We start from the raw sequence: 16,744 nt of genomic DNA, 5'->3' as shown, positions 1-16,744 counted from the left end.
GCCCCACCTACCAGTGCACCCAATTGACCTTGCTACAACAGATGGGCACCCTTATAGCATATAGATCTGGTGTATAGATCCTACAGAGGGGAGCATGCTGCTGGGTCCCATAGACTTTTCCTACATAAGGTCACTCCTCCAAGATCAGGAACATGCCTCACACATATAAATACAGAGAATTAGGCAAAATGAGGAGACAGAGAAATACATTCCAAATGAAGGAGCAAGACAAAATCTCAGAAAAAACTCTAAACAAAGTGGAGATAAGCAGTATGCCCAATAGAGTTCAAGGTAATGACCATAACAATGCTCAATGAACTCTGGAGAAGAATGGATGAAAACAGTGAGAATTTTAAGAAAAAGGTAGAAAATATAAGGAAGAGCTAAACAGAACTGAAGAATACAGCAGCTGAAATGAAAAATTACACCAGAGGGAGTCAACAGCAGATTAGAGGATTCAGAAGAATGGATCAGTGATCTGCAAGACAGGGTAGTGGAAACCACCCAAACAGCACAGGAAAGGGAAAAAAGAATTTTAAAAAAATGAAGATAGCTTAAGGGACACCTGCAACAACACCGAGTATAGTAACATTCTCATTATAGGGATCCCAAATAAAGAGAGACAGAGAGAAACAGAGAACGTATTTGAAGAAATAATAACTGAAACATTCTAACAAGACAGAAACAGACTTCCAGGTTTGGAAATCAGAAAGTCCCAAACAACATTTACTCAAAGAGGACCACACCAAGACATATTATCATTTAAATGGCAAAAATTAAAAATAAAGAGAGAATCTTAAAAGTAGTAAGAGAAAAGCCATTAGGTACATACAAGAGGACTCCTCTAAGACTATTAGCAGATTTTTCTGCAGAAACTTTGCACGCCATAAGGGAGTGGCAGAACATACACAAAGTGATGAAAGGAAAAAACTTACAACCAAGATGACTGTATCGAGCAAGGCTATCAAAGGATGGATCAACAGTTTTACAGATAAGCAAATGATAAAAGAGTTCAGCAGCACTAAAATGACTTTACAAGAAATGCTAAAGGGACTTTCTAAGAGGAAAAGTAAAGACCACAACTAGAAATAAGAAAATTACAAAAGAAAAAAATCTTAATGGTAAAAGCAAACATACAGTAAGGGTAGTAGGTGCTAGTAGGAAGGTTAAAAGACAAAAATAGTAAAATCCTCTGTATCCACAATAAGTAGTTAATAGAAACATAAAACAAAAGGATGTAAAATATGAGGTGGGGAATAGAAATGCAGGGTTGTTAGAATGTGTTTGAACTTAAGAAACTATCAACTTATAACCACATATGAATATAGGTTGTTATATATGAATCTAATAGTAACAACAAAACAAAAAATCTATAATAGATCCACACACACAAAAGAAAGTAATCCAAACATAACACTAAAGATAGTCGTTAAATCACAAAGGAAGAGAGAACAGAAGAAAGGAACAAAAAAGAATTACAAACACAACCAAAAAACAATTAACAAAATGGCAATAGGTACTTACCTATCTATAATTACTTTAAATATAAATGAACCAAAATGCTCCACTCAAAAGACATAGACTGGCTGAATTGATTTAAAAAAAAAAAAGACGCATATATATGCTGCCTATAATCACTCATTTCAGATCTAAAGAAACACTCAGACTGAACGTGAGGGAATGGAGAAAAGCATTTCATGAAAATAGAAATAAACACAAATCTGGGGTAGCAAAATTTATATCAGACAAAATAGACTTTAAAACAGAGACTGAAACAAGAGACAAAGAAAACATTATATAGTGAGAAAGGGACCAATCCAACGAGATTATGCAACAATTTTAAATATATATGCACCCAACATAGAATCACTTAAGTACATAAAGAAAATACTAACAAACACTTACAGAGAAATAGACAGTAACAAAACAATAGTAGAGGACTTTAACTTCCCAGTTACGTTTAAGGACAGGTCATCCAGACAGAAAATCAAGTTTAAATCCAGTGAAGAAACATTGGACTTAAACTTTAGGTCGGATGGACTTACTAAACATATATAGAACATTCCATCCAAAACCATCAGATAAACATTCTTTTCAAGTGCACATGGAACATTCTCCAGGATAGATTACATCTTGGCCACAAAAGAAAGTTAAGAACATTGAAATCATAGCCAGCATCTTTTCTGACCACAAATGTATGAGACTAGACTTCAACTACAGGAAAAAAGACCCAAAAGTGCAAACAGTTAGAGGTTAAACAATATGCTACAAAACAACCAAGGGGTCACTGAAGAAATCAAAGAGGATATTAAGAAAAATACTTGGAGACAAATGAAAATGAAAAAACAATGGTCCAACATCTATGGGACTCAGCAAAAGCAATTCTAAGAGAGAAGTTTATAGTGATACAGGCCTACCTCAGGAAAGAAGAAAAATCCCAAGTAAATAATCTAACCTTAGACCTAAAGAAACTAGAAAATGAAGAGTAAACAAAACCCAAAGTTAGTAGAAGGAAAGAAATAATAAATACAGAGGAGAAATGAATGAAATAGAGGCTTAAAAAAACAATAGAAAATATCAATGAGACTAAGAGCTAGTCATTTGAAAAGATAAACACAATTGATAAACCTTTAGAAAGACTCATCAAGAAAAAGAGATGAGGGTCTGACTCAATAAAATCAGAAATGAAAGAGGAGAAGCTACAACTGATACCACAGAAATATAAAGAACCATAAGAGATTACTATGAACAATTACACACCAATAAAATGCACAACCAAGAAAAATTGATAAATTCCATGTAATGCACAATTTCTCAAATATAAATCAGGAGAAATATAGAAAATATGAACAGACTGATTACCAATTAAAATTGAATCAGTAATTTTAAAACCCAAGAAACAAAAATCCAGGACCAGACAGATTCACAGGTGAATTCTACCATTTACAAAAGAGTTAACACCTATTCTTCTCAAAATATTCCAAAAAATTTGAAGAGGAAGAACACTTCTGAACTTATTCTGCAAGTTCAGCATCACCCTGAGACCAAAACCAAAGATGGTGCAAAAAAAGAAAATTACAGGCCAATATCACTGGTGAACTTAGGTGTAAAAATCTTCAATCAAATATTAGCAAACCAAATTCAACAATACATTAAAAGGATCATACACCATGATCAAGTGGGACTTTTCAGAGGGATTCAAGTATGTTTTAATATCTGCAAATCAATGTGATATACATCAACAAATTGAAGAATAAAAATGATATGATTATCTCAATAGATGCAGAAAAAGCTCTTGACAAAATTTAATATCTATTTATGTTAAATCTCTCAGTGAAGTGGGTAGAGGGGAAACATACCTAAACATAATAAAGGCCATATATGACAAACGTCCAGCCAATGTCATACTCAACGGTGAAAAGCTGAAAGCATTTCCTCTAAACCAGGAACAAGACAAGGATGCCCACTCTCTCCACTTTTACTCAACATAGTATTGGAAGTCCTAGACACAGCAATCAGACAAGAAAAGAAATAAAAGGAATTCAAATTGGAAAGGAAGAAGTAAAACTATCACTATCTGTAGATAGCATGATACTATACATAGAAAAACACCACCAAAAACTATTAGAACTAATAAATGAATTCATTAATGTTGCAGGGTATAAAATTAATATACAGAAATATGTTGCATTTCTATGCCCGAACAACAAAGTTTTAGAGGGAGAAATCAAGAAAGCAATCCCATTTACAATTGCATCAAAAAGAATAAAATAGCTAGGAGTAAATCTAACCAAGGAGATAAAAGACTTGTACTCTGAAAACTATAAGAAATTGATGAAATAAATTGAAGGTGACAAAACAAATGGAAAGATATCATGTTCACGAATTGGAAGAATTTATATTGTTAAAATGACCATGCTACTGAAAACAATCTACAGATTCAATGCAATCCTTATTAAATTACCAATGGCATTTTTCACAGAATTAGAACAATTTTTTTTTTTATTTGTAAGGAAGCACAAAAGACCAGAAATAGCCAAAGCAATCTTGAGAAAGAAAAATGGAGCTGGAGGAATCAGGCTCCCTGACTTCAGACTATACTACAAAGCTAGAGTAATCAAAATAGAATGGCATTGGCACAAAAACAGACACATAGATCTATGGAACAGATTAGAGAGCCCAGTAATATACCCACATCTATATGGTCAATTAATCTATGACAAAGGAGGCAAGAGCATCATGGGGAAATGATTGCCTCTGTAAATGGTGTTGGGAAAACAGGAAAGTTACATGCAAAAGAATCAAGCTGGACTACTTTCTCACACAATATACAAAAATAAAATGAAAATGAATTAAAGACTTAATTGTAACTCTTGAATCCATAAAACTTCTAGAAGAAAACAAAGGCAGTATGCTCTTTGACATCAGTTTTAGCAATATTTTGTTTTTTTGGTTTTTTTTGGATACGTCTCCTCAGGCAAGGGAAACAAAAGCAAAAATAAGCAAACGGGACTGCATAAAATAAGAAAGCTTTTCCACAGCAAAGAAAATGATCAATAAAATGAAAGAGGCAGCCTACTGAATGTGAGAAGATATTTGCAAAGGATATATCCATTAAAGGGTTAATATTCAAACTATACAAAGAATTAATGCAACCAACATCAGAAAAACAAATAACTCAACTAGAAAATGGGCAGAGGACCTGAATAGACATTTTTTCCAAAGAAGACATACAGATGGCCAACAGACACATGAGGAGAGGCTCAACATCATTAAAAAGTCAGGCAAATGCATGTCACAACCACAGTGAAACGTCCCTTCACACCTGTCTTAACGGCTGTCATCAAAAAGACAATATCAAGTGTTGGCGAGGATGTGGAGAAAAGGAAATCTTTGTGCACTGTTGGTGCGATTGTAGATTGGTGCAGCCACTATGGAAAAGAGTATGGAGTTTCCTTAAAAAACTAAAAATAGAACTGCCATATGATCTGGCAATCCCACTTCTGGGTATTTATTCAAAGGAACCAGAAACATTTGAAAAGATATATGCACTCCAATGTTCATTGCAGCATTACTTACAATAGCCAAGGTTTGGAATCAACCTAAGTGTCCATTGATAGAGGAGTGGATTAAGAAGATGTTTTATATATACACACAGAATGAACTATTACTGAGCCATAAAAATGACACATTTCCATTTGCAACACCATGGATGGATCTAGGGTGTATTATGGTTAAGTAAAATAAGTCAGATAGAAAAAGACAAATGCCACATGGTCTCACATATACGTAGACTCTAAAGAAGCCAGGGGGATGTGTATTCAGCATAAGGAATATGGTCAATGATATTATAATAACTTTGTATAGGGACAGATTGCTATTAGACATCCTGCTGGTCATTTCATAATATGTGTAAAAGTCAAATCATTATGTAGTAGACCTGAAACTAACACAATATTTTTTTAATTTATTTTTTTCACACATTTATTGGAGTATAAATGCTTTACAATGTTGTGCTAGTTTCTACCATACAACAAAGTGAATCAGCCACATGTATACACGCATCCCCATATCCCCTCCCTCCCAAACCTTCCTGCCACCCTCCCTATCCCACCCCTCTAGGTTGTCACAAAACACCGAGCTGATCTCCCTGTGCTATGCAGCAGCTTCCCACTAGCTATCTATTTTACATTTGGTAGTGTATATATGTCAATGCTACTCTCTCATTTCATCTCAACCTCCCCCCACCCCCATGCTCTCAAGTCCATTCTCTACTTGTGCGTCCTTGTTCCTGCCCTGCCACTAGGTTCATCAGTACCACTTCTTTAAGTTCCATATATATACGTTAACATACGGTATTTGTTTTTCTCTTTCTGACTTACTTCACTCTGTATGACAGATTCTAAGGCCATCCACCTCACTACAAATAATTCAATTTCGTTCTTCTTATGGCTGAGTAATATTCCATTGTATATATGTGTCACATCTTCATTATCCATTCATCTGTTGATGGATATTTAGCTTGGTTCCATGTCCTGGCTTTTGTAAATAGTGCTGCAATGAACATTGTGGTACACGTATCTCTTCGAATTATGGTTTTCTCAGGGTATATGCCCAGTAGTGGGTCATATGGTAGTTCCATTTTTAGTTTTTTAAGGAACTTCCATACTGTTTTCCATAGTGGCTGTATCGATTTACATTCCCACCAACAGTGCAAGAGGATTCCCTTTTCTCCACACCCTCTCCAGCATTTATTGTTTTTTTGTTTTGTTTTAAATTTATTTATTTTATTTATTTATTTCTGGCTGCATTGGGTCTTCGTTGCTGTGCACGGGCTTTCGCTAGTTGTGGCGAGCAGGGGCTACTCTTCACTGCAGTGTGCAGGCTTCTCATTGCAGTGGCTTCTCTTGTTGTGAAACACGGGCTCTAGGCATGCGGGCTTCAGTAGTTGTGGCTCGTGGGCTCTAGAGTGCAGGCTCAGTAGTTGTGGCACATGGACTTAGTTGCTCCACGGCATGTGGGATCCTCCCGGACCAGGGATCAAACCTGTGTCCCCTGCATTGACAGGCAGATTCCTAACCACTGTGCTACCAGGGAAGCCCCTTATTGTTTCTAGATTTTTTGATGATGGCCATTCTGACCATCACCGTGGTTTTGATTTGCATCTCTCCAACGATTAGTAATATTGAGTATCTTTTCATGTATTTGTTGACCATCTGCATGTCTTCTACAGAGAAATGTCTATTTAGGTCTTCCACCCATTTTTGGACTGGGTGGTTTGTCTTTGTGATACTGAGCTGCACGAGCTGCTTGTAAATTTTGGAGATCAATCCCTTGTCAGTTGCTTCGTTTGCAAATATCTTCTCCCATTCTGAGGGCTGTCTTCTTGTCTTGTTTATGGTTTCCTTTGCTGTGCAAAAGTTTCTAAGTTTCATTAGGTCCCATTTGTTTATTTTTGCTTTTATTTCCCTTACTCTAGGAGGTGGGTCAAAAAGGAGCTTGCTGTGATTTATGTCATAGAGTGCTCTGCCTATGTCTTCCTCTAAGAGTTTTATAGTGTCTGGCTTTACATTTAGGTCCTTAAAACATTTTGAGTTTATTTTTGTGTATGGTGTTAGGATGTGTTCTAATTTAATTCTTTTACATGCAGCTGTCCATTTTCCCCAGCACCACTTATTGAAGAGGCCTACTTTTCTCCATTGTTTATTCTTGTCTCCTTTGTCAAAGATAAGGTGACCATATGTGCATGGGTTTCTCTCTGGACTTTCTGTCCTGTTCCATTGATCTATATTTATGTTTTTGTGCCACTACCATACCATCTTGATTACTGTAGCTTTGTAGTATAGTCTGAAGTCAGAGAGCCTGATTCCTCCAGCTCAGTTTCTCTTTCCTAAGACTGCTTTGGCCACTCGGGGTCCTTTGTGTTTCCATACAAATTGTAAAATTTCTTTCTTTAGTTCTATGAAAAATGCCATTGGTAATTTGATAGGGATTGCACTGAACCTGCAGATTGCTTTGAGTAATATAGTCATTTTCACAATATGGATTCTTCCAATCCAGGAGCATGGTATATCTCTCCATCTGTTTATGTTATCTTTGATTTCTTTCATCAGTGTTTTATAGTTTTCTGAGTATGGGTCTTTTGCCTCCTTAGGTAGGTTTATTCCTAGACATATTATTCTTTTTGTTGCAATGGTAAATGGGATTGTTTCCTTAATTTCAGTTTCTGATCTTTCGTTGTTAGTGTATAGGAAGGTCAGAGATTTCTGTGCATTAACTTTGTATCCTGAAACCTTACCAAATTCATTGATTAGTTCTAGTAGTTTTCTGGTGGCATCTTTAGGATTTTCTATGTATAGTATCATGTCATCTGCAAACAGTGACTGTTTTACTTCTTCTTTTCCAATTTGTATTCCTTTTATTTCTTTTTCTTCCCTGATTGCCATGGCTAGGACTTCCAATACTATGTTGAATAATAGTGGCGAGAGTAGACATCCTTGTCTTCTTCCTGATCTTAGAGGAAATGCTTTCAGTTTTTCACCATTGAGAGTGATGTTTGCTGTGGGTTTGTCGTACATGGCCTTCACTATGTTGAGGTAGGTTCCCACTATGCCCACTCTCTGTAGAGTTTTTATCATAAATGGGTGTTGAATTTTGTCAAAGCTCTGTCTGCATCTATTGAGATGATCATATGGTTTTTATTCTTTAGTTTGTTAATATGGTGTATCACATTGATTGTTTTGCATATATTGAAGAATCCTTGCATCCCTGGGATAAATCCCAGTTGATCATGGTGTATGATCCTTTTTTTAGAAAAAAAAGTTTAGACTTTATTTTATTACCCAGATTCTTGTTTTTTTTTTTTAAGGGAATGGTATTTATTTATTTATTTATTTATTTATTTATTTATTTTATTATTTATGGCTGTGTTGGGTCTTCATTTCTGTGCGAGGGCTTTCTCTAGTTGCAGCGAGTGGGGGCCACTCTTCATCGCGGTGTGTGGGCCTCTCACTATCGTGGCATCTCTTGTTGCGGAGCACAGGCTCCAGACATGCAGGCTCAGTAGTTGTGGCTCACGGGCCTAGTTGCTCCACAGCATGTGGGATCTTCCCAGACCAGGGCTCGAGCCCGTGTCCCCTGCATTGGCAGGCAGATTCTCAACCACTGCACCACCAGGGAAGCCCTGTATGATCCTTTTAATGTGTTGTTGGATTCTGTTTGCTAGTATTTTGTTGAGGATTTTTGAATCTATGTTCATCAGTGATATTGGTCTATAATTTTCTTTTTTTGTGATATCTTTGTCTGGTTTTGGTATCAGGGTGCTGGTGGCCTTGTAGAACGAGTTTGGGATTGTTCCTCCCTCTACAATTTTTTGGAAGAGTTTGAGAAGGATAGGTGTTAACTCTTCTCCAAATGTTTGATAGAATTTGCCTGTGAAACCATCTGGTCCTGGACTTTTGTTTGTTGGAAATTATCGATTATAGTTTCAATTTCATTACCTGTGATTGGTGTGTTTATATTTTCTAATTCTTTCTGGTTCAGTCTTGGAAGGTTTTACTTTTCCAAGAATTTGTCCATTTCTTCCAGGTTGTCCATTTTATTGGCATAGAGTTGCTTGTAGTAGTCTCTTAGGATACTTTGTATTTCTGCAGTGTCTGTTGTAACTTCTCCTTTTTCATTTCTAATTTTATTGATTTGAGTCCTCTCTCTTTTTTTTGTGATAAGTCTGGCTAACAGTTTATCAATTTTGTTTATCTTCTTAAAGAACCAGCTTTTAGTTTTATTCATCTTTGCTATTGTTTTCTTTGTTTCTATTTCATTTATTTCTGCTCTGATCTTTATGATTTCTTTCCTTCTACTAACTTTGGGTTTTCTTTGTTCTTTTTCTTGTTGCTTTAGGTGTAAGGTTAGATTGTTCATTTGAGTTTTTTCTTGTTTCTTGAGGTGAGCTTGAATTGCTATGATCTTCCCTCTTAGACCTGCTTTTGCTGAGTCCTGTAGGCTTTGGATCCTCATGTTTTTGTTGTCATTTGTTTCTAGGGATTTTGTGATTTCCTCTTTGATTTCTTCAGTGATCTCTTGATTATTTAGCAGTGCACTGTTTAGCCTCCATGTATTTGTGTTTTTTACTGTTTTTGTCCTGTAGTTGATTTCTTATCTCATAGCATTGTGGTCATAAATGATGCTTGATATGATTTCAATTTTCTTAAATTTTCCAAGGCTTGATTTGTGACCCAAGATGTGATCTATTCTGGAGAGTGTTCCATGTGCACTTGAGAAGAAAATGTATTCTTCTGCTTTTGGGTGGAATGTACTAAAAATATCAATTAAGTCTGCCTGGTCTATCGTGTCATTTAAAGCTTGTGTTTCGTTATTTATTTTCTGTCTGGATGATCTGTCCATTGGTGTAAGTGGGGTGTTATTTCCCCCACTATTATTGTGTTACTGTCGATTTCTCCTTTTATGGCTGTTAGCATTTGCCTTATGTATTGAGGTGCTCTTATGTTGGGTGCATAAATATTTATAATTGTTATGTTTTCTTCTTGGATTGATCCCTTGATCATTATGTAGTGTCCTTCCTTATCTCTTGTAACTGTCTTTATTTTAAAGTCTATTTTATCTGATATTAATATTGCTACTGCAGCTTTCTTTTGATTTCTATTTGCATGGAATATCTTTTTCCATCCCCTCACTTTCAGTCTGTATGTGCCTCTAGGTCTGAAGTGGGTTTCTTGTGGACAGCATATATACAGGTCTTGTTTCTGTATCCATTCAGCCAGTCTGTGTTTTTTGGTTGGAGCATTTAATCTATTTACATTCAAGGTGATTATTGATATGTATGTTCCTATTACCACTTTCTTAATTGATTTGGGTTTGTTTCTGTGGGTCTTTTTCTTCTCTTGTGTTTCCTGCTTAGAGAAGTTCCTTTAGCATTTGTTGTAAAGCTGGTTTGTGGTGCTGAATTCTCTTAGCGTTTGCTTGTTGGTAAAGCTTTTGATTTCTCCATTGAATCTGAGTGAGATCCTTGGCAGGTAATCTTGGTTGTAGGTTTTTCCCTTTCATCATTTTAAATACGTTCTGCCACTCCCTTCTGGCTTGCAGAGTTTCTGCTGAAAGATCAGCTGTTAACCTTATGGGGATTCCCTTGTATGTTATTTGTTGTTTTTCCCTTGCTGCTTTTAATATTTTTTCTTTGTATTTAATTTTTGATAGTTTGATTAATATGTGTCTCAGTGTGTTTCTCTTTGGGTTTATCCTGTATGGGATTCTCTGTGCTTCCTGGACTTGATTGACTATTCCCTTTTCTATGTTAGGGAAGTTTTTGACTATAGTCTCTTCAAATATTTTCTCGGACCCTTTCTTTTTCTCTTCTTCTTCTGGGACCCCTATAATTCCAATATTGGTGCATTTAATGTTGCCCCAGAGATCTCTGAGACTGTCTGCAATTCTTTTCATTCTTTTGTCTTTATTCTGCTCTGCTGCAGTTATTTCCACCATTTTATCTTCCAGGTCACTTATCTGTTCTTCTGCTTCAGTTATTCTGCTATTGCTTCCTTCTAGAGTATTTTTAATTTCAGTTATTGTGTTGTTCATCACTGTTTGTTTGCTCTTTAGTTCTTCTAGATCCTTGTTAAATGTTTCTTGTATTTTCTCCATTCTGTGCCCAAGATATTGGATCATCTTTACTATCATTACTCTGAATTCTTTTTCAGGTAGATTGCCTCTTTCGTCTTCATTTATTTGGTCTTGTAGGTTTTTACCTTTCTCCTTCATCTGTAACATAACTTTTTGTCGTTTCTTTTTTTGTTGTTGTTTTTTTTGATGGGTGGGGCTGTATTCCTGTCTTACTGGCTATTTGGCCTGAGGCATCCAGCACTGGAGTTTGCAGGCAGTTGGATAGAGCCAGGTCTTGGTGCCAAGATGAGGACCTCTGGGAGGCCTCATTCTGATTAATATTCCCTGGGGTCTGAGGTTCTCTGTTATTCAGAGTTTTGGACTCAGAGCTCCCACCACAGGAGCTCGGGCCCAACGTCTGGCCTGGGAACCAAGATCCTGCAAGCCACATGGCAAGGCAAAGAAAAAAAGGAAGAAGATGAAAGGAGCAGTACAATAACAAAGACTAAAAATCAGAATAAAATTAGAAAGATAAAAACTATATAGGAAAAATCAAAATACAATTGAAACAACTGCAATAAAGTAAAACAAAACCACAACAGAAAGAAAAAGGGGGGGAGGGCGGGGAACAAGCCAAAAGGAGCAGAACAATAACAAAGTATAAAGAATAAAATAAAATTAGAAAAATAAAAGATTTATTGGAAAAAATAAAAATATAAATGAATCAACAACAAGGTAAAACAGAAGCCCAATCTACAAGAGGAAAAAAGAAAAAAGAAAAAAAAGAAAGGAAGAAAAAAAGAAAAAAGAAAAAGAAAAAACCTTGGCTATGGGGGGTAGGTGTTTAGGCAGAGATGGAACTTAGGCAGGGGTGGGGTTTAAGGTGGAGTGGGACCTAGGCAGGGAGGCTGATGTTTGAGCGTGGGGTGGAGCATAGGCCCAGGACCCATGCAGCCAGAAAAGGCCTTGGGGGTGGGGCCTAGGCAGGGCATCATTCAAGTGGAAGCAGAGAGACAGCAAGTCTAAAGGACTGCCTATGGAGTGTGGAGTTCCAGAGTTTGGAGGTAAGGCCCTGGGTGAGTGTGTGTGGGTTGGATTTAGGCCCAGCGTGGTTGGAGGGGGGTCTCAGAGGGGGTCTCCAATTATAGAGGTAGGGCCCTGGATGGGGTGAAGGGGGGGGGGCTTGGGCTCTGAGCCGCAGGAGGGAGGCTCCGAAGGCAGTGGATTAGGCCCGGGAGCCCAACAGGCTCCTCAGTGCCTAAGTGGACAGGGAAAGTGCTGGCCCCGTTCCCTTCCATTCCTCTGTGTCCCCCCACGTCTCCCCCAGAGTCTCCCCCATTCGTGCTGGACCCCTGACTGTTGGTGGGTCTCGCTGGGTGTAGGAACTCCTCCCCTCCCCAAGCCGCCCCTCAGGGGTGCCAGTCCCAGAGGTCCAGCCTTTACTTTTGCTCCCCCTTCCCACCCTCCCACTCTCTCAGGACCTGCACAGCTGGAGGGGGCCTAGGTGGGCAGAGGATCAGGCCCGGGATCTCAGTAGCCTCCTGGGGGCCCAAGAGGGCAGGGGAAACCTGGCCACGCTCCCTTTTGATCCTCTGCCCTCCCAATGGTTCCCCAATTTCCCCCTTTGGGCAAGGGATCCCTTCCCCTCCCCCAGCCACCCCTCAGGGGCGCCAGTCCCATCCCACCTCCACTTCTCCTCCCCCCTCACTCCCCCCATGACCCACGTCCTACCTGGTTGCTGGGGGTTCCTCCCGTCCCCTTAGGTGTCCGTGGTCCCCCACTGGTGCCTGGTAGGTGCCCTAGTTGTGAGGAGACGTGAATTCCGTGTCCTCCTGGTCCACCATCTTGACTCCTCTCCCTAACATACTATTATACATCAAATATATTTCAATAAAGATAAATTTTTAAAAAGGATGAAGGGGCATACTGAACAAGTGGATAGTAGCATAGTGTTTATGGAGACAAATACCTTGCAAGTTTCAAATATTTTTCAGCTTTAAAATTCCTTAACTTGTTCAAATTATTCTTATTTTAATGTATTTTTAATTTAAACATTATACTTATACTTTACCCTTTGATCTCTGTTTTTCATGTAGAAAAAGTTCCATGCTCTCAACCACCTCAAGTAGACCATGGAACGATTAAATCATCTAGCTCTGCAGAAGAAAGGAGAGAAACATTTGCACCCAAGCTTTATGCGCATGGCACCAAGTTAAGTTATACCTGTGAAGATGGTTTCAGGATATCCGAAGAAAATGTGATAACATGCCACATGGGAAAGTGGAGTTCTCCACCTCATTGTGTAGGTGAGGACAGTATGCAAACCAAAGTTCTATTTTCAGTACCATTCTTTACTAATCAATTATCATCAAAGTCATGGAACAGAATCCTTTAGATTCCTAAATATATCAATTATTTATATATTTATGGGTCATTTATGTATTAATATATAATTTATATTTTTATACATTTAATCAATTTTTGTATATTCATTTTCTGTTAATTTCATCAGTTCAGTATAGAATCACTTTTAAATCTGGCACTTTCTTTTGTATTAACACTGTATGTGTAAAAAAAGTAAACCTACCTATTCATATAGTTAAACCTATTTATATTCCTACTTATTCATATAAGTTTCAGTGTATGCGTTGCCACCAAGTTTTTTCAAAAAAACTTATGTTCTTCCTACAATGTCCCTTTTGACGTCTTACAATATATAGTACTTTTCTTAAGATGATGAAGTCTCAGTGTGTTTTCTTTTATTAATCATAATTGCTTAGAGATGCACTGATGGTCTCTTTCATAAATATATTGATATTTTTAGTTTCAAGTTCTTGTTCAAGTGGATAGCTGGAAACACACCAGAATGGTGATTTTTGGGTGCCTTTGTGCACTTCTCTGCAATGTGATGGAAGTTCCTGTATAATCATTTATTATTTTCAAGTAAAACTACCAAATATGGCAAGCAGTACATCAAATTAAATTTCAGAGTTAGTGAAACATGAAATCGTTTTTTCATTTATTCCTAGGACTTCCTTGTGGATTTCCACCTTTGATTCAGAATGGTGTTGTATCTAATGAGAAAGACAGTTACCAACATGGAGAAGAAGTTATATACAACTGTGATGAAGGTTTTGGGATCGATGGACCTGCATCTATAAGATGTTTAGGAGGAAAATGGTCCCTTCCACCAGAATGCATAAGTATAGTATATTTCATTTTATTCTAAGGCTGATAAATATCTTTAATTCAGGACATAAATGGCACAAGTATGAAACTAAGCTGTAATTCTAGAACTAAACAAGGTGTCTTTGGAAAGTTCTGGATTCTGGTAGAGAATTAATAACCCTAGTAATAATAAAAGTTTGATTCATGAACTAAATTATCTCACTATCACATCATCTTGTGTACACTTTGGACATCCTCTGATACACATTCTCAGACTTCTGGTCTCTGTTCCTATAACATAGCTGGCCCCTGCTCATCAGTCTTATCAGCACTCAATTTACTGTTAATTTATCAATTATTTCTTTATAATATACAATTTTCTAAGATATTTGACATAATTCAAGGGAACAGATTTTGATAGAAGCAAAAAAAAGAAACATCCATAATGTAGGTGACCTGTGATGGGGAAAAATAATTTAAATGTGAGAAGTATGGTCTCAAGCATCAAAGGCATCCCTGTCTCTTTGAATATCACCATTCCCATGTTATAGTTTTGATGAATATAGACACATTCAATGTAACTAAGTCAAGACTTCTAACATTTGTTTTAAGTTGTAAGAGAAATATTGTACAGTATTCATTAGTTTGATATGTACATATCTATTTTTCTAGAATATAATTATTGGCCACTATTATTTTTAAAGATGTACTAAACAAATACTTTTTTTTTTTTTCAGACACAGATTGTTTTAACGTACCCAGCTTTAATGATGCTGTACTCATAGACCGGAAGAAGAAATCATATAGGTCAGGAGAACAGGTGGCTTTTAAATGTCTACAATATTATCAGTTGGATGGAGCCAATACTGTACAGTGTATTAAGAGCAAATGGATAGGAAGGCCAGCATGCAGAGGTACTTTGGTAAAATTTAAAACTTTATTTATTAAAGTATCTTAAGTAACATAATACAGAAAAGTGCCTCTACCATCATAAAATGGACACAGATTATTTTCAGGCCAAGTCAAAGAAGGTTTATGCCTGAACATAAAAAGGGATGGAATTGGGTACTCAAGTGCTCAGTCTTGTAGCCCAATAATTCTCAAAGCACAGCCCCTGACACAGCAGTCTTAGCATATTCTGGAAGATTATTAGACATGCAAGCACAGATTCACAGGCTCACTCATACCTGTTGTATCAAAAACTCTGGGGATGGAACCCTGAAACTGTTTTAAAGATTCCCAAGGGATTCTATGCACATTTCAGTTTAGGAACCATAGCTACAGCATATTGTACTTTACATCCACCTGAATCTCACTGATGAATTACACATTACTCATTGTTGTATACGGAAGCATTTGCAAAAATATATTATTAAAGAGCATTTTAATAAATACATACATTTATTTTTCTGTTATTTTTCCAGATCTTTGTTTGGATCTTTTAATTAATCATCTTCTTCTTTCAACTACGGTATTCTTCAAAATGTGCTAACTCTTGATCAAGTCTTTAAAGAAGTACCTAATGTGTTTATTTTCCTAAGGGCCTAAAGTTACAGTTCATAAACAGGATGACTATAAACCGAATCCTGATGTCAAATGATCTTTTATTATGATTTTCTTATGGTTTATAAATTCATTTTGAATTTATATAATTTATAACACTTATTTTACTAAACTCGGAAAGAGATGTCCAGAAAAGCTTTCATTTTCACTGGCCTAAAAAATGTGTATCAACCGTCTCGTGAAGGATGGGGGAGAGATTTAAGATACAGAAGCTTAATTTGTACTAAAAAATATTGCTTTATCTCCTTATCCTCAAACTTACATGTAAATTTATTAAAATTAGCAGTCTTTCATGACAGATTAACTCTTGATTTTAAATGACCATGGAATATATGTGACACCCCCCTTGTTAGCTTGCTGTTCATAATGATCATTATATTAGAGATACTATTTTTCTTTCTATCTAGATGTTTCCTGTGTGAATCCACCCAAAGTGGAAAATGCTATTATACAAAAAGAGAGGTCTAGATATCAAAATGGTGAGAGAGTACATTACGAATGCATCAGGCCTTATGACCTTTTTGGGGTGGTAGATGTGATATGTTTAAATGGAACTTGGACAAAACCACCTCAATGCAAAGGTAGAGTATCTTACACCACCACCCCCCCAATTTTAGAGAATATATTAGGGACAAAATATGTTGATATAAATGTATAATGAAGTAGTTCTTATGGAATTTTTTTTGTTGCAAATAAAAATGAAGGTGCTTAAAATCCAGGTCTTTTGCGGACTGAATAAGCAATCTGACATATTTATTGTATGAAAGAGTTGACCAGATTTGAACAGTTGGAATCTTGGAACATTTCTTATCTTAAATATTAAGACATTCAGTTACTTCCTGGTGAATAAATGTGTTGACGACACCATAAGTACATTTGACAGCCCAAGAAATTCCAC

The 16,744-nt window shown here is 36.7% G+C and overlaps 1 protein-coding gene across 2 annotated transcripts in view; it reads left to right on the top strand.

Moving 5' to 3' along the window:
* Positions 1-16,744, top strand: part of CFH (complement factor H) — a 99,335-nt gene that overhangs the window by 78,106 nt on the left and 4,485 nt on the right. For both annotated transcript variants that reach the window (XM_082394236.1, XM_082394237.1), the window contains 4 exons: positions 13,212-13,421; positions 14,145-14,318; positions 15,021-15,197; positions 16,254-16,427. In XM_082394236.1, the coding sequence (XP_082250362.1) occupies positions 13,212-13,421; positions 14,145-14,318; positions 15,021-15,197; positions 16,254-16,427 (735 nt within the window). The remainder of the gene's footprint in view (positions 1-13,211; positions 13,422-14,144; positions 14,319-15,020; positions 15,198-16,253; positions 16,428-16,744) is intronic.

This window comes from Balaenoptera borealis, assembly GCF_965194805.1.
Source record: "Balaenoptera borealis genome assembly, chromosome: 1".
Taxonomy (NCBI): Eukaryota; Metazoa; Chordata; class Mammalia; order Artiodactyla; family Balaenopteridae; genus Balaenoptera; species Balaenoptera borealis.
The sequence above is the reverse complement of the archived record's forward strand: the minus strand, read 5'-3'. Positions and strand labels throughout refer to the sequence as shown.